Raw genomic sequence first — 18,652 nt, forward strand, 5'->3', positions numbered from 1 at the left:
TATTATCTTTTTAACTTCCTTCTCCTTTCCCTTCTTGAGTCTTCCTTAACTTCTAATCCCTAATCATTTTTTGATTCTTATCCTTCTTTATTGCTCTTGAATCTCCTTTCAATATAACAATAAAATCTTAACCCTGACTATTTTTCCTTCAATTTTCCTCAATTTCTTAAAACTTCACATCTTGAAGATCAAGCTCTAAATGACTTCATTAGTTAAATCCCTGCAAGTTACTTATATGATTTCTTTCTTTCTTATTTAGTTTGAGACCTTTTCTCTTTCTCCCTGGCTTTCTACAATTCATCAGCATCCTTCCCCAAGCTTCTACATATAAGCCAGAAATAGATATCAAAGAATACCTTTAAAAGTATAAAAGGAAATCTTTCTAAAGATCAAACATCAAGGAATAGAGATATTTTCCAAAAGAAATACAATCCATTATAACCATATGAATGATTGTACCAAATCACTAACAATAAGAGAAATATTAACTGAAATTTTTTGTTTTACTTAACCCCATAAATCAGCAATGATTTTTTTTAATGGAAATCTTTAATTTTGGTAGGACTGTAAGGATAGGCTCTCTAATAAGCTGGTAATAGATATATGAATTGTGTTCTTCTCCTCCCATTCTGGAAGACACTTGGAAATTAAATGAAAAAAAAAACATATAGAAGTCCATATCCTTTTACCCAGAGATCAAAATATATACCAAAGAGTTTTTAGACAGAAGGCTTGGTTCCATATATACCAAAGTAGTCATATCAGCAACTTCTTTTTTTATGTGATAACAAAGACCAATTTGGAGACTCATTTACTGAGGAATGAATAAGTAAATGTGCTACATGATAAAAATACAAACACGATGAATTCAGAGAAACATGGGAAAGCTAATATGCAATGATTCTGAATGAAATAAGTAGAAATCCCCCCAAAAAAGCAACATATATAAATATCATAACAATTTAAAGGAAAAGAAAACAAAAGTGAAACTAAGTATTGTGTAAGTAAAATTACCATTCTTGGCCTCAGAGAAGAGATGAGAATCCACATCTCTTCTTCACTGACAACTGCAGGCTACAGATCATGGGTGTGGACTATTTCATCGCATTGATGTTTATTAGTTTTGCTTACATATTTGTTTCTCTTCTTTGTTAACAGAGAAAGTTTACAGGAAAAGGAGAGAGGTATATTTTTAAAAGGGAGGGGTGAGGCAAACTTAAAAGGCATAAAACTTAAAAGAAAAAAGAAGGGATATCTCTATCTAAAATGGTTAAAATTGAAAAAGGAAAAAAATAGTGTTGGTCCTTAAAGAGTGTGCTTCATTTAACTATAAAATTAATTTGTATGCAAGACTTCATATCCCAATGACAAATGGAACACTAGAATAGCTAAATGTATAAATTACTGATTTTATTTTTATTTCTAGTACATCTTACTTAATGCAAAAGGAAATATGCCTGTATAGACACAGACAGGTAGATAGATATCTCTATCTTATCTATTCATCTATCTATCTATCTCTTTAAGCAGTATATTTTCCCTTGCTCTGGGGTTTCTGATCTTCAATTGAATAGAAGGTCCCTAAGCCTCTGGAGATATTTAGCTGCTTCCTAGCCTGACTCTTGTTTCTTTGTCTGCAGCCTAGTGCTTTTCAGGTGACTTTGTATTTGTTAAACATACCCTGTGGCTTGTCAATATTCTTTGTGAATCTGGATTTAACCATTTTTTTCACTCCAGTAGTATCAGGACAACTCTTTCTTTGTGTTGTTCTGTGATCTATTTGATATTACATTTTTGAATTCAAGTTTTGGGGAGCTTAGCTCTTAGCACAATCGACAAAAGACAGATTGGTGTTTCTTTGCAAAGGTGAGGTCACTCTCAAATCATATAAACAATTCATATGTAAGATAAGCATGTAGAGCCAGTCTCCTATAGTAAAGATGAACTCATTTGTAAAATGATGAAGAATAAGATGTTTGTTAAATATTATATGCCAAAACAAAAAAAACACTTACTTTGACAAATTAATTTTCCATAAGTTGTTCATAAATGATCATCAAATGTGTTTCTGTTCATTTTAACTAGAGCTAACCCCCTCAAAACTCTACAAAACACTATTTGTTACTATCATAAGAATTACTCACCCTTAATAGTGCTCTACAAGTTTAGAAAACACATTTTTACACCAACAATCCGATGTAGGCAGTATTAATACTTTTACATATATATTTTACAGATAAGGAAATTGAAGTTTAGAATGCTAGAAAATACTATATATAGAATTCAAACCCAAATATTTTGACACCAAGATTAATTCTCTTTCCTCGGCCTAATGAAAGCAAAAAAAAAAAATTAGAAAAACCACCAGTTTTGAAATTTTTTAAATAGCTTATTGTAAATTATCTCTGGGGTCAAAAAGATGTACGTTTATGGCTAATAAGGGTTAATATATCTATTGTGTAAAAAAGCAAAATCAAACTAAATTTCAGTTGTATAAAATTTAATTTATTATCATATGACTCAAACTAATTACTGACTTTTCCCTATTCACGGATTATATTTACTCAGGAACAAGAGTGGGTGGGGAAAGAGTAAAACAAAAAAGTATTTTGTAATGAGGTCTATTGAAAAAGAATTAATCTAGGCCTGAAAATACTGAAATCTGTCCGTCATGAATTTTCATCTATCCAAAAACCTACCACAGGTGTGTGATCCTGGGCAAGTCATTTAACTTCTCTGGGCATCAGTTGCCTTATCTCTAATATAATGGAGTTGGGATGATCCCTTCAAATTTAAAATACGTGATCTTATCACATTCTTTATTTCTTCTCTAAGTTTAATCTGAAGATTGAAATATAAAATACACTGACAGATACGCAAATTTTAGCCATTTTGCAGGTAGACTGATTGCTTTGTTTCTATATACATTGGAAAATGTCTGGAAAAAAAATACTGAATATACCAATTCTATTCATAGGACCATTGTTTAAGATCTAGAAGTGACCAGAGAAGTCATTTTGTCCAACTGCCTTATTGATATGCAACTCTTGCCTTACTCAAGGATATTGCCATAGAAACTCCCAACTGATTTAGTGACTGCCTGCTGTTCAAAAAGACATTCCAGGATTCCTTGGGAACTAGGAGCCTTTTACTTGACATATGACAGGCTACAAAGAGTTCCCAAGTGCCTTTGAGAAGTGAACTTAAAGATGCTATGACCATAAGTTGCCCAAAAAGCAATTTCAGCATGACTGTGATGGCCAGCAGCAAGGAAGCCTAGAAGCATTCAGACCACAACCTAAAGATAGAATGGAAAATTTATTGCTGACCAAGTCACAAGCCAAAGGAAGCAGAAATGGTGACTGGAGCTTGGAGCAGTGAGAGACATGAACCCATTAGCAACTTCTTATCCCCACTCTCATCCAGAAAGAAACAAATTCTTCCTCTACCAGTATAGAACCTTAATTTCCTATTCCTTTCTCTTGTTTCCCATGAAGTATAGACAAACTACCCACAAAGGGAGGAATTTTGAATTCTCTAACTCCTTTACTTTTGTAACTATAATCTTGAGTGAACTGAATAACAGAATTGTGTTTCCAGAAGTGAAGAGAAAGTCATCTCCATCATATTAAAAGTATGAAGTGACTATGGCTGTGATTTTTCTCATGCTAATTGTAAATATTCATCTATGTCTTGGTTTTATTATCGATTTCAAAATTGTATACTGAATATTTTTTTAATCTCTGGAGATTAAAAGATTATCTGTTAGGCCAGAAAGATAAGAACACATATTTTTATGTTAATAATAGCTAACAACATTGTGTAAAAAAATACGCAAAATTAAACTAAAATTCAAATGTATAACATACAATTTGTTATTACATGACAAACTAATTATTCACTTTCCCCTATTTATTGACTGCATTTATTCAGGAACAAGAGTGGGGAGTAGAGAGAGAGTAAAACAGAGATATTTTAATAATTTATGTAATGTCCTACTCTACTACCCCCTTGTCCTGTCCCTCCACTCAAAATATACTGATTCACCTGAGTGGGATCAAGGAATTTAGGTTGGCTTGCCTCAGTTCAATTCTTTCCCCATTGTTTCTCCTGAACCTTAACAACTCCTTTAGCTCTTTTTTATCCCTAGATGGTATTTATTTGTACTTTCTTTTACTCCATTGATCATTCTTTCTATCACTTTTTTATAAGACCATAACACATAAAAATGAATAATTAACTGAATTAGTCTCTCCACGATTATTATATTTTTACCTTCTTGAGCTTTCACTTGAAGTTTTTTACAAGTCAAGTAATTAGTCACTTTTTCTCCCCTAGGAATTCCTCAAATGTCTCTTTTTTTCCTGCAAATCCAGTTTTCTCCCACAAATGATTAGATTCAGGTATAAAACATGTATATCTTGTAATTTTGTCTTGAATTCCATTCCTTGTTGGAATATTACTTCATTCTCTTCTCTGATTTCCATAACTATAGAATAACCAGGATTACTTGAACTGCTTTCTCTCCATATTTTCAGATTTTCTCTGGCTACTTGCTTTGTTGTTTGTATTCAGCCTTTCTGTTTGAAATTTTTATTATTTTAAACATTGTGGTATTCAAGATTTTTTTTTTTTTGGGGCAGCTAGGTGGTGCAGTGGATAGAGCTCTGGCCTTGGAGTCAGGAGATCTGAGTTTAAAACTGGCTTCAGACACTTGACACTTACTAGCTGTTGACCCTGGGCAAGTTACTTAACCCCAACTGCCTCACCAAAAAGCAAAAAAAAAAAAATTATATATATATATATATATATATATATATAATATATATATATATAATATATATATATATTTGTCTGTTTGGAGACCTATAATCCTTAAATTATCTCCACACTGTCTTCAATGTCATTCACTTTGCCTATTAATTGATGTTTTTTTAATACTGTTGCCTTTTATTTTTCTTCAAATTTTTTTATACCCAAGTATTGTCTGCCAAAATACTTACTTATCTCTTTTATTTTAAAGAGATTTTGGGTTCTCTCTTAGAAAGTGATTGATAGTTTCTTTCAATATCTATCTTACTCTCTGGATCTAAGGTATTAGGGTAGTTTTCCTTTATATTTCTTGAAATATGTGGTCTAGGCTCTTTTTCATTGTGGCTTTCAAGTAGTCTAATAATTCTTAAATTATCTCTCCTAGATCAATGAAATAGAGACTCCATTAGAGGGAATACAGGAGTTGCCTTGCTACAATGGGGCCACAAATTACATAAAAAATTTGTAGTGGATGCAATCAACATGCAAGAACAGAATATGGGCTCGCAGTTTTACAAAACACTTTTTCTTACAACCATTCTGCCAAGCAGGAACCAAAAATAATTACTAAGGTATGTAGGTGGCACAGGGGATAGATTATACGCCTTGTAGTAAGGGTGATCTAAATTCAAATACACCTTTAGACACTTCCTAACTGGGTGACCCTGGTCTAGTCATTTAATTACCTTCTGTCTCAGTTTCCTCAATTATAAAATAGTATTAATAACATTTGCTATCATTTATATAGCACCTACTATGTGCTAGGCACTGTGCTAGATACTTTACAAACATTATGTTATTTAATTCTTACAACAACTTTGGGAGGTAGGCATTACTATTATCCCCATTTTACAGGAAACTGAGTCAGGCAGAGGTTAAATGGCTTACCCAAGATGCCTCAGATAGTAAATATCTGAGCCTGGATTTGAACACAGGTCTCCCTTACTCCAGGCCTAGAGCTCTATCCACCATGCCTACCTAACTACCCTAATAGAATACCTCTTTACAGAGTTGCTTTAAAGATTAAATGACATACAGTATGTAAAGCATTCTGCAAACTTCGAAGCACTATATAAACCTGTCTAGCACTATTATACCTATTTTCCCTCCCCAGATAACCAACTGAGGAAAGAGGTTAAATGATTTTCCTATAGCTATAAACTGTAGAGCCAAGACTCAAACCCAGTTCTTATGGCTTCAAGTCCAGGTCAGGGTCAGTCATGTTACTCTGTTTTCCCTCAAGAAATTGGGCTGGAGGGCTGGGGTAGAGCTGCCACCAGAGTCCTGGGAAGCTTGCCAAAAGTGTTGAATAGGCAGCTAGAATCAGTTGTCTGGGGACAATCACATCTATTATATCCCTACCAAAGGGCTAAGCATGATGAATTGGGAGCTGGATGTAGCCAATACCTATTCAAGTGTCCTAAGAAAAGAACACCAGACTTGAAGGAACATCCACGTAGAGGTTCTGGGGGCATGATTGAGTCATGGCAGACTCCATAATGCCAGTGGAGTAGGCTGAGCAATGTGGCCTCAGGGAAACTCATTCAATCAGTAAATTAATCAATAAATATTTATAAATTGCCTGCTGTATGCCAGCCACTGGGCTAAGTGCTGGGGGTTATATAGAAAGGCAAAAGACAATGCCTGCCCTCAAAGAGTTTATAATCTAATGGAGGAGACAATATGTAAACAAATATATCCTAGGCCATTGCCAGTCATCTTGACTTATGTCTTGCCGCTGGACTCTGATGACTCTGGAGGAGAAAATGAGACTGATGAATTTGCACAGCTCTGCCTCACTTAAATACAACTCACAAGCAAGTCATCACCCTCATGATGTCATTGCTTCTCTTAGAGGATGGAAAACAAACAACAATATGAAGTAAGCTATGTATAGGACAAATAGGAAATAATTACCAGAGGGAAGGCAAGAGAATTTATAAGGTTGGGGAAAGCTCCCAGTAAAAGACGAGATTTTAGTTCAGACCTAAAAAAGTCAGAAAAAAAGCAGTTGTTGAGACTGAAGATATTGAAAAGCCAGCCAGTGATCCACAGGTCAAATTATTCTTGAGCCATATGACTTTTCTTATCACTCTATACTGTTAGTGACCATCTCATGTAAATAGACTCATCCTAGGCTCATTATGCCTTAATTGTGAGAAGGTGCAGTGTTGGTAGAAGAGGGCAGATGCTGGAACTATAAGCATAGAGTCAAGGTGGCAGAGGTGGAGTGTTAGTACTACAACATGAAAAAGTATGGGTTGGAAGTTTTAGCCAAAAAAGAAGCAGACTCACAAAGAAATACGAGAAGAGATAGAAGTATGCATATGGGGAAACATACCATTGATTAGTGGCAGGATGATATAGTGAGCGGAATGCTAGCTGGGAGTGTGGAGATCTGGGTTCTAGTCCTAGCTTAGACAGTAATCAGCTATGTGACTTCACCTTGTTAGGTCTCAGTTTTTCCATCTATAAAATGAGAGAATAATGCTTATCTCATCTAGCTCACAGGATTGAAGGACTGGATAAAACAGATGTAGAAGCACTTTGAAAAATACAAATTGCTTGCTAAATGGAGATAAATTTCTATCATTATTAATAGAAAGTATAACAGACATTGGCATATGAATCCCAGACTCATCAGAATTAGAAGAGACTTCAAAAGTTCTTTAGTCCAAACTATACCTGAAAAAGAATCTCCTTTATAATAAAACCAATAAATGGTAACCTGGTCTTTGTTTCAAAACCTCTGGTAAGAGAGAACCTGGCTCCAGGGAAGTAGCTCCAATTATTAGGAAGTTTTTCCTTACATTCACCTGAAATTTACCCCTCTACTCTTTCCACCCATTCTTCTCACTATAGTTTGGCCAAGCAGAATAACTTTGATCCCTCTTGCACATGACATCTTCTATAATAGTAATAATAATAACAATTTACATAGCAATTTAAGGTATGCAAGGCACTTCACTATGTTATCTGATGCTTAAAACAGCACTGTGAGATGTTCATCCTTCATTTTTGTTTTGTTTTTATCCTTTTTTTTTTTGGTGAGGCAATTGGGGTTAAGTGACTTGCCCAGGGTCACACAGCTAGTAAGTGTCTGAGGTCGGATTTGAACTCAGGTTCTCCTGATTCCAAGGCCAGAGCTCTGTCTACTATACCATCTAGCTGCCCCTGATCCTTCATTTTTGAGGAGGACTTATGACATCATGGGGTGGTGTCTTGACTTGAGTGTGGATTGGATTTAAGTGAGGAAGAATTGTACAGAGTCATCAGCCTCATGCTCTCTTCCAGAATCATTGAAGTCCAGCAAGACCACATGTCTTGACTACATATGCCACCATAAGGAAGTGTGGACTGGATCTGAATCCTTGTTATGGTATGTCACTATGAAATTCATGCACGCTATTCCACCATATTCTATTGTGTTTGTCTCATTGGCAATTTCACTGATGGCACCACAGTTCAATGGGAAAGCCAAAAGATCGACAAAAGTAAAAATAGGACCCCAACCCATGAAGTAACTCCTTGTTCTCCATCTCTTTGGATCATAGGCAGCTAGGTGGCACAGTAGATAGAGGTCTGGACTTGGAGTTGGGAAGACCTGGATTCAATTCTGGCTACAGATACTTACTAGCTGTGTGACCCTAAGCAAGTCACTTAATCTTTGCTTCAGTTTCCTCCACTGTTAAATGGGGACGATAATAACACCTACCATCCAAGACTGGTGTAAGGATTCAGAGATAATAATTGTAAATTGCTTAGCAAAGTAGGTGCTTAATAAATGCTCACTTCCTTCCTTTTGGCTGTTAGTCATGATAAAGTTATATGTTGCATTTTGGGGGTAGCTAGGTGGCACAGTGGATAGAGCATGAGGTCTGGAGTCAGGAGGACCTAAGTTCAAATCTAGTCTCAGACAGTAGCTGTGTGGCCCTGGGCAAGTCATTAAACCCTGTTTGCCTCAGTTCCTCATCTGTAAAATGTGTTGGAGAAGGAAATGGCAAACCACTCTAATATCTTTGCAAGAAAACTCCAAATGGGGTCACAAAGAATCAGATACAACTGAAATCACTGAACAATATGATATATTTATGAGTGCACAGCACTTATTGGGAGATAGCATGGTACAGGGGAAAGAGTGCTGGATTTGTAGCAGAGGAACTGAGTTCAAATCCTGGCCCTTTCTCTTAATACATATTTGATCTCAGGCAAGTCATTTGGCTATTTATTCTAGGACTCTGCTTCTTCCCTGTAAAATGAAAGGTTTGACTACGTTACCTGTCAGGTTCTTTCTTACTCAAAGTCTGTGATCCTGTTGTTGGAGTGAGTGAAGTCACTGGCTTTGGGCATCATTGGCAAATGCTTCCTGTTATACTCTTATCATGTAAAGGTATTGTCTCAGGTTTCTCTGCCTTCCATGAGAACCTGTGAGCCAATCATCTTGCAAGGTATGATGACCCCCTGACAGGACACAGACAAACATGACCCCAAAGTAGGACCTGTACCTCAGGGTACACAAGCAAGTTGACTTTGCCTTTAGCTAGCAACCAAAGTCTCTCACCCTAAACAGGACTCTTGACCTCATGCAAAAAGCAAAGATGAACCCTTGCCCTGTCCGACGCCTCAGATGCTGGACTATCTCAACCTCTGTATGGCTCGTGGACAGCAGAAGATTCAGTCTCAGCAGAAAAATGCCAAGAAAACCAAGCTGGACAGAAAAAGAAACAAGGACATGATCAGAAGGCTGCTGCTAAGGCTGTCTTGATATATACCTTCACTGTCTCCTGAACCCCAACACCTCCAAACAGTACTTCAAGAGCAAACATTCTAAGACTCCACTTCCTCCAGAATTGGCTGATGCTCAGGCGTAAAGTTGTTTCTAGGTGAATTCATGGCACCTACTGATTCTTCTACTATCTCAGACCTTGGACAATAAACCTGAAGCTACTTTTCTAACAAACTGTTGATCAGCAAAAAATAAGAGGGCCATAGAAACACTCATTTTTGTGCTGTTCCCTTTTGGCCTTCATGCAAAGACAATTCTTTGTAAACGTACAGTTGGGCCCTGATTTGGAAATCCTGAAAATCAGTCCATCCTTGTTATAATTTTTTTTTACAATTATAATTATATTGATGTTCATACTGTATAAAATAATTCATTTAATAAAGTAGTACTTTGATTTTATAACATCAAAAAAAGCAAAGATGAGGTAGAGCAGTAACAGCTTTGTGTCTTAGAGTCTTGCCAGACACTGAGCACCCCAAATGCAGTCCAGACTTAGTGGCAGGATATCAGTCGGGCTAACCTCAGCAAATCAGGACGTTCAGATGCATGGAAAGGACCAACAGCAATGGAGTTGTCCCAAAGCAAACTGCTAGTACAAGACTGCTGAGAGCCTAAGGGTTCACATGAACAACTACTTTACTAAAAACCTTCCACTCAATGACCCTCCTAGGTAAAACAGCCTGTAAGACAAAGTCATCTTTATGTCCTCCTAGCCCAAAGAGAGGCCACTGGACCATATCCCAATTGTCCCAAGAGGACTTCTATATCTGGTATAATAGACCAGTACAAAAAGTAGAGATGCCCTGGCAGCAATGCTCTGGCCCTCAGCTAGCAGTAGTGATGAAGGCAGTGGTACCCAGCCTACAGGCAACAGTTTGGATAGTACCGTCAGCAGCCAGATGAGGAAGGCAATGTTGCTTCTTGGCTATTGTGGGCCAGGAAGCTCTGATGCAAATGGGGCCATTTGAGTTGACTCTCCCTCTTCCTCACCCATGGCTGTTGTGAGTCAGGACATTGTGAGACAGACATTGTGATGGATTGGCCTGAAACTCAGCAGTGAGCCTTCTGGGTAAAGAGTAAATAAGCAATGTTCTAGGTATGGCGTAAGCAGGAAGCTTCTGATCTCAGGGAACCTTGTGAATTGCCTTTTACCAGGACTTCACCAAATTGATTATTGGCTTATGTTTTTTATAGAAGTTTAATCCTTACAAGGTACTTTAAAAACATTGTCTTATTTATTCCTCAAAGAGCCTTATGGACAGGTAGTGAAAGTACAATCACTATGTTTATATCTGAGGAAACCTACTATGTGCACTGGGGATACAACTCTGCTGTTAAGGGAGCCATGTCCTACTAGAAGAAAACAATATGGACATAACATAAACACAGGAGTGTGCACGCATGTGCGCATGTGCACACACACACACAAAGAAAAAAATGCACAGTGATTGGGGAGAATTAACAACTGGGGAGATCGAGAAAGGTGTCTTGTAGGAGGTAGCACTTGAGGTAAACCTTGAAAGGGGATCAGAGCTCCAAGAGGCAAAAGGGAAAAGACAGAGCTTTCTAGGTATTAGGGACAGCCTATGTAAAGCACACAGTCAGGCAAAGGAATGTCATATATGGGGAACAGTAAGTACTTAGTACCAGGGGCAGCTAGGTGGCACAGTGGATAGAGTGCCAGCTCTAGAGTCAGGAAGACACGAGTGCAAATCTAGCCTCAGACTCTTACTAGCTGTGTGACCCTGAGCAAGTCACTTAACCCTGCTTGCTTCAGTTTCCTCATCTATAAAATGAACTGGAGAAGGAAATGGCAAACCACTCTAGTATCTTTGCCAAGAAGACTCCAAATGGGTTCATGAAGAGTTGGATGTGACTAAATAACAACAAAGCATTTTGGTTTGGCCGGAGCGTGGGGTAACTGAGAGGAAATAATATGTAATCAACTTGGAAGGATAGGCTGGGGAGAGCCAGATTGAGAAGGATTTCAAATGTCAGAGGGTAGTTTGTTTTTTTAACCTAAAGGCAATAGGGAGCCAACAAAGCTCCTGATACAGAAGAGTTATATGACCCTAGGCAAGTCACTTAACCACTTTGTGCCTCATTTTCCTCATCTGTAAAATGAGGAGAATGGTGATTGCATTGTTTAGAATTCTTAAGTCTTTCAAAAGTGTCCATTTTTACAACATTGTTGTTATAGTATATTGTTCTCCTGGTTCTACCCACTTCACACTGCATCAGTTCATACAAATCTTCCCTGGTTTCTTTGAAACCACTGCTTTTATTATTTTTTATAGTTCAGCTATGCATGTTTGCCACATGAATTTTCTTTTTTAATTTTTTTTGAGGGGAGGTGAGAGGAAGAGAAAATAAATTCTTTTTAATTAAAAAAAACATTTTAGGGACAGCTAGGTGGCACAGTGCATAGACCACTGACCCTGGAGTCAGGAGGACCTGAGTTCAAATCTGGCCTCAGACACATAACACTCACTAGCTGTGTGATTCTGGGCAAGTCACTTAGCCCCAACTGCCTCACCACCACCACCACCACCACCACCACCACCACCACCACCAAAAACAACAAAAACATTTTAAATGAGTGGATTGGACTCCCTCCAAATCTAAATCTATCATCTTATGATCATTTGGTTTGGTAGAGCAAAACGCCTCCTTAAAAATCGTCCTTCAACTAGCTACCTTGCTTGCATATGTCAGAATCCTTCAAGCTTCCTTGAAAGAGGAAACAATAGATGTAACAGATAACTTTGTTCATTGACCTTCTGATTATCGATATCAGCAGAGGCTTTAAAAATGATATGATCACTAAAGGTGCTTGCCACCATTGTGGAGAATGGCCAGTGCAGGAAATATTCCCCATTGAAGTATTCCCTTTGAACAGTCAGGTCACTAATTTTGTTTTTAGATGACATTGTATTGATTTCATCAGTCCCTAGAAGATGGAAGACCCTTCTAAATTAGATCTATAATCACTTGAAGCAGTTTGACCTAACTCTTAACACTGGAAAATGCATGACCTATAACATGTGTGAAGTTAGATAATATGAGGCAACAGTGTGAGAAGTGTCAAAAGAGAAGATTTGATGATGAATTAAGGAAGATATAAGATAAGAGGTACAGTTTGTAGGAGAGAGGGTTTTTTTTTTTTTGCATTGCAGAAGCCAGGAAAAATTTTATGGGGGAAGATAAGAATTGGTTGGAAAGGTTGGGCAAAAGTTGGCAAAACAGAACAGAGGGGAGGGTTTGCCAAATGAGGAGCCAAATGACAGGAGCATAGTATTACGGGCGGGTTTAAATTTTCTAATCTAAACCCCCTCAAGTTAAGTCAAGAAGCATTTATTAAGCACCTATGCTATACTACATATGTACTATATATATGTATATATATATGATATATAGATAGATAAATAGATAGATAGATAGATAGATAGATAGATAGATATAGATAGATAGATAGATCCACCTATACTATATGCAGACACTGTATTAAGTGCTGGGTATACAGAAAAACAAAACAATTCACTGCTCTCAAGGAGCCCACATTCATATGAAGGGATGCAACAAGTAAATGACTATATACAAACAGGATATAGACAAGATAAACTGGAGATAACCTTGGAGGAACAGCACTAGTATTAAGAGGGATTGGGAAAGGCTTCTTGCAGAAGGCAGGATTTTATAGGTGAGAAAACTAAGGCTAAGGCTTGCCAAAGGTCATGCATCTAGTAAATTGCTGAATCGGAACTGGAATCCAGATCCCCTGATGACGAACCAACATGCTTTCTTGCATCACACCTCTTAGTACAGGAATGGGAATAAGAATGGATTGTTTGGACGCTAGAGAGAAGAGTCTAGCTGTAGTGTGTTATGTTATGGGAATAGTCTTCATTTTGTCTCTGAATGTCCAATGCCTCCATACGATGTTTGGATTGAATTGGTTCATAAAGTAGGAGTAGTAGGAAATAAGATTGGAAAAGTATGCTGGAATCCCAGATTGCAATCAGTTCCTTAAATGTCAGAAGCGGAATTTTGTCTTGTGGTAACTAGGAGTCATTGATTTCTTTATTTCTTTTTTGGACAGGGGAGTGAAAAGATAAAAATGGTGTTTTGGCGTGATTAATGTATTCCTCCACTGAGACATTAAGAAAATAACTCCAGGGTCCAGTCAATACTCTCTACCTTGATAGGTTGTCGTGTCTCCCACTGTGAGCGAGCTGTGTCTAAGAGCATTTCGCAGTTCAGTTCTCCAGCCTCTCACTGGAGACCTGATAGATGGCAAAGGCTTTCAGAAAATTAGAGGTGGAAAGAATCTCCTCATAAGGTAAAGGCTACTCTAGTTTCTCGCTGCTCTTTGAAAGGGAAACACCTTGAGGGCAGGGGTCATTTTTTGCTTTCGTCTTGTATTTAGTCCCTGGCACAGTGTCTGACGCTTCCCAAGATTCTGCTCTTCTGTGGAAGGAAGACTTTCTCTGTTCCTTTGCTCAGAAAGGCCCTCAGGTCCCCCTCCTGTGAATCTCGCAGGCGAAGCTGTTAAGCGATATAGGGGACAGCACACCAGAACTCATAGCCTGCAAAAAGAAGACTGTAGCTACTTCCACTTGGGGAGGTAGTGGGGCACAATGATAAGAACACTGGCTTTGGAGTCAGAGAATGCCATTTCAGATCTTACCCTCTATCACCTGTGTGACCTTGGCACAGTCACTTCAACTCTCTGGGCCCCAATTTCCCCATTTGTAAAATGAGGAAGTTGCACTCCCTTCCACCCTGGCTCCATGATCCTGTGACTCAGTCTCTTGCTCTATTAATTGTGTGCTCTTGGAACAGCATCATCCTTCCCTTCTCCCCAAATCCCTGTCACAGGTCAAAAACCAGCTGCATCGAAGGGGGAAATGCTAGAGTGAGAGAAAATGCCTTATTTAATAAAACCACACTGATGTTTTTTCGGAGGGGAAAAGGTGCCGTAGAAAGAAAAGGCACCCAAAGGGTCTTCCCATTGCCTGATCCCTCCCCCCCCCCACTCCTGACCTATGCCGATGCGGTCAGACATCGATTGGCTTCCCAGCTGATAGATTGTGCCACTACTGGAGTCCTCAGCGAACGTGTAAGGAGCTCAAATAGTTGGGGGCGCAGAAGCCCAGCCCTGAGCTGAAGCTAAGGGGCCACAGCAGCAGCAGCAGCAGCAGCAGCAGCAGCAGCAGCAGTAGCGGCGGCAGCAGCAGAGGCGGCACCAACAGCAGCATGCGCTCTGACTGCCACACAGAAGCTGCTGCCGCCACAGCTGCCTGGAACACACTCTGAAGACTCTCCCGTCCAAAGACAGGCTCCTTCCTAATTAATCTCAGCGAGCGGACGGCCCCTGTACTCCTAGTGGCTGCCAGGGGATGATGACTGCTCTTCCCACACCAAGTTGAGGGAGTCCCGGCTTTGCCTAGTAGCTGGGAGAGGCAGTACTATTGAGAAAAGGAAAGAAAGAGAGAGGAAAGAGAAAGATGAACTGAAGAGTAAACATGTATGGAAATTACTCTCACTTCATGAAGTTTCCTGCAGGCTTTGGTAGTAAGTATGTCACTGGGACGGGCTGGCTGGACCTTAGTGTGAAAGAATGAGAGACAAGGGGAAGGAGGAATGTGCTGTGTTCCCCCCCACCCCATCCTTCTGGAAAGGAATAATTCACTGGGATTGTTAGAGCAAGTGTGTAGTATACACAGGTGTGTAAGAAAGAAAGCTGAGTTAGAAGGGGTGTGTGTGTGTGTGTGTGTGTGTGTGTGTGTGTGTGTGTGTGTGAGAGAGAGAGAGAGAGAGAGAGAGAGAGAGAGAGAGACGGAGAGAGAGAGAGAGAGAGAGAGAGAGAGAGAGAGAGGGAAATCAGAAGAAGGAGAGGGAGAAAAAGAGAGAGAGAGAGAAGGAAAGGAGAAGAGACAGACAGAGAGAGAGAGAGAGAGAGAGAGAGAGAGAGAGAGAGAGAGAGAGAGAGAGAGAGAGAAATATTGTATAGATAGATGAGATTGTGTGGTGTATATAGAAAAGATGAGTGGAAGAGGAGTGTTCATGTGAGCCAATATGTGTGAGAATGAGTTACAGATACAATAAGAGCATTTATGTGGGAGCTAGTGTGCATGGAAGTAGAATAGTTAATAATAAAAGTATGATTACATTCCTCTTATACCACTTATCAGGAAGAAAAGCTATTGTCAAAGGCTTTGAAAATATTAACTGCCATGGAAAGGCTTGGTAACAATGATAGGGTTGTTGTCTGGAAAAGTACCATTTTCTATCCATCAGACTGAAGTGTTGGGTGTTCTTGGAGAAATAACTTGCTATTGTATTTTCTTTCTTTCCTCTCTCATCCTAAAAATCTTAAATATTTCCCCCCCACACCATGTCATTATATCTGTCATTAATATAATTTCCATACACAAGTGTGTATGTATGTGTGTGCATGCATGTAAAAACCTTATTTTTGGTAGGTACCATCAACATGACTGACCATGTTTTCCTTTTGAGGAGGCATCAACATAGACATGACACATGTTGGAGGCATTCCAAGGGCTTTTGTTCTAGTCTGAAGAAGAGAAGACTGGGGGTAGGAAAGCAGTGACAAAGGTCCTCAAACATTTGAAGTACTGGCACATGGAAGAGAGATTGATCTTGTTCATCTTGGCCCCACAAGGCAGCCCTAGGAGCAGGGAGGGGAAGTCTGAGAGAGTCAAATTTAGGCCTGATGTCTGGAAAAACTTCCCAAGCATTAGAACTGTTCCCAAGTGGAATGGGGTGCCTCAGGAGGGAATAGGCTCTCCTTCAATTGAGCTCTTCAAGCAAAGGCAGGATGACCACTTGTCTGGTATGTTATGGAGAGAATCAGTTTTTTTTCCCCCAGTACAGATTGAATTATGTGAGGTCCTTTATAACTTCAAGATTCTGTGGAAGACTTTTTCCACAAAAGGACAATTGGTAATTGGTTCAGTTAGAAAACAGTCCTCTTGGTGAAACAAATGGGTTGTCTGGCAGTATGTAGACCAGATTGTTGTTGTTGTTCGTCCTTCATTCTCAGAGAGAACCAATGACATCAGGAGGATGATGTCTTGATTTGCAGTGAATTGGATTTAAGTGAGGCAGAGCTGTGCAAAGTCATAGCTCCACTCTCTCCTCCAGAGTCATGGGAGTCCAGTGGCAAGACATAAGTCAGGATGACTGACAATAGCCCTGGCTGAAGTGGGAGCCCCTGGTCTTTTTAAACTAAGGTCTTTTCCAGGTTTTAGTTTGTCTGAGGAAATGACCATCCAGTAATTAAAGGCTGGGTAAGAACTGAAGCAAAAGATGGCCTAGTTGGCCTTCACAAAAGAATCAGTCTGGAGGGGGAAGATGCTCAGAGTTTCTGGCAGAACCATTTAGACCAAATAAATGACTACTTGACTAGAGTTCTTACTTCTAGGCTGGTGGCTGTGGTTCCATGAAATTCCACGCAGTCTGTAGTAGCCATACTGGAGCCTTCACCATGTGTCACTTGTAGGTAGCGCAAGGCAGAGAGACAACAGGCCAAAAAAAAGCTATATACCGATAGGATGTAGATGGAATAAAATAGGTATAACCTGGAAGAGAAGGCACTAGCATTAAGGAGTGATGAGGGGGGAACTTACAGGTATGAGACTTTACAGATGAGAGAATTAGGACTGAGCCAAGTAAGGCAAAGATTTTTCTGAAGTCTTGAAGGCAGAATCCCTTCTCACTTCCTCACTGGACAGGTAGCCATTTAATACAGAGTCATTTGGGTCTAGAAACTCCTGGTGATTAGTGGACGGTTCTTCTTGTCTTCCACCTTTAGGGAGCAGGACATTTTCCCATGTATTAGGATACCAAAGAGTAGATCTGTACCCAGTCCAGAAAGCAGTCAGTTCCACGGGCAATAGATGAGACCAGCATAGGACTGTAGCACAAGAATGAAGGACAGTTTGGACTGAGGTTAAGTGGTGGCTGATGAAGCTTCATACAGCAAGTCAGAATCTGTCTCCAGTCCCCAGTAAGATCCTGGGTGTGAAAAGACTTCAGAACCCCAGGGTCAGGGCATATGTCATGGACACAGAATTGTAAATAGCTGCTTTCTTTCTCTCTAAGTACAATTGCCTAAGGAATGTACTCATGTGGCACCATTCTTTTCCAGGACCTTCTAAGTTATTTACTTATAGTAACGCATTAACACTAACAATACCCTTTTGAGGCAAAAAAATATATTTTTTTGTTATTTTGTCAACAGCTTGGTGAAAAGCTAGGGAGGGGTGTGTGCAAGGTTAACTGGGAGGGGATAACAAATTAAGGTAAAGAGAAATGAGGGGAACCTGAATAAGCTTAAGTTGTGACATAATACATAGATCTCAATTCAGATGTCTGGCACAGTGCTTTACACATAATAGGTGCCTAATAAATGTTTGTTGAAGTGAATCAGATTGAATTTCAGGAGCTCTTTCTGCTAGATTCTGAATTTTTAGAGATTCTTTTTATCTTAAAGATAGATTATCTCATTTTTCAAATGAGGAAATAGAAGTGAATGACTTCTGCAAGGTCACAAAGCTAGTTAGTGGCAGAGCCCTCCCATGGGAGAAAGAACTTAAATCATCAGGGCTATGTTACTATTACATAAACTTGAAATCATCAAGATTTTGTTTTTCAGAGAGTAATATTATGTAAATGGGAGTAAGGAAGACCTGTGTTCAACTCCAGTGGCTGTCACATGCTAGTTGTATGATCATGAAAAAGTTACTTAACCTCTCAGTGCCTCGGGCAGCTCTGCAATTGTTGGTTTGATGGAGAGAGTGTACGCACTGGGACTTCCTCAGACCTGTAAATTTGTAGGTCCAGATCAAGTACATACATACATAGAATCATAAGCTGATACCTCTAGGTTTTAGAGGTATCAGCCTATGAGTCTTCGTATAGAGCAGGACTTTGCAGGTCATTTAACTCAACTCTATCATTCAAAAAATGAGGAAATAGACAGAAGAAATGACTTATCCAAAGTCACAAAGGTGGTGTCTATCGCAG

At 39.1% G+C, this 18,652-nt stretch overlaps 1 protein-coding gene and 1 pseudogene across 2 annotated transcripts in view; both read left to right on the plus strand.

Annotated features, from left to right (window-relative positions):
- RXRG (retinoid X receptor gamma) overlaps positions 1-18,652 on the plus strand; it is a 201,938-nt gene that overhangs the window by 96,485 nt on the left and 86,801 nt on the right. The window contains exon 1 of one of the 2 annotated variants that reach the window (XM_020988596.2): positions 14,900-15,172. The exons of the other annotated variant lie outside the window; for it this stretch is intronic. Coding sequence (XP_020844255.1) covers positions 15,124-15,172 — 49 coding nt within the window. The 5' untranslated portion in view covers positions 14,900-15,123. Of the gene's footprint in view, positions 1-14,899; positions 15,173-18,652 lie in introns of those variants that run through there. 2 annotated transcript variants of the gene reach the window in all.
- Positions 9,464-9,683, plus strand: LOC110209987 (zinc finger protein 706 pseudogene; annotated as a pseudogene).

Source organism: Phascolarctos cinereus, unplaced genomic scaffold (genome assembly GCF_003287225.1).
Source record: "Phascolarctos cinereus isolate Bilbo 61053 unplaced genomic scaffold, phaCin_HiC Scaffold_5;HRSCAF=322, whole genome shotgun sequence".
Lineage (NCBI taxonomy): Eukaryota > Metazoa > Chordata > Mammalia > Diprotodontia > Phascolarctidae > Phascolarctos > Phascolarctos cinereus.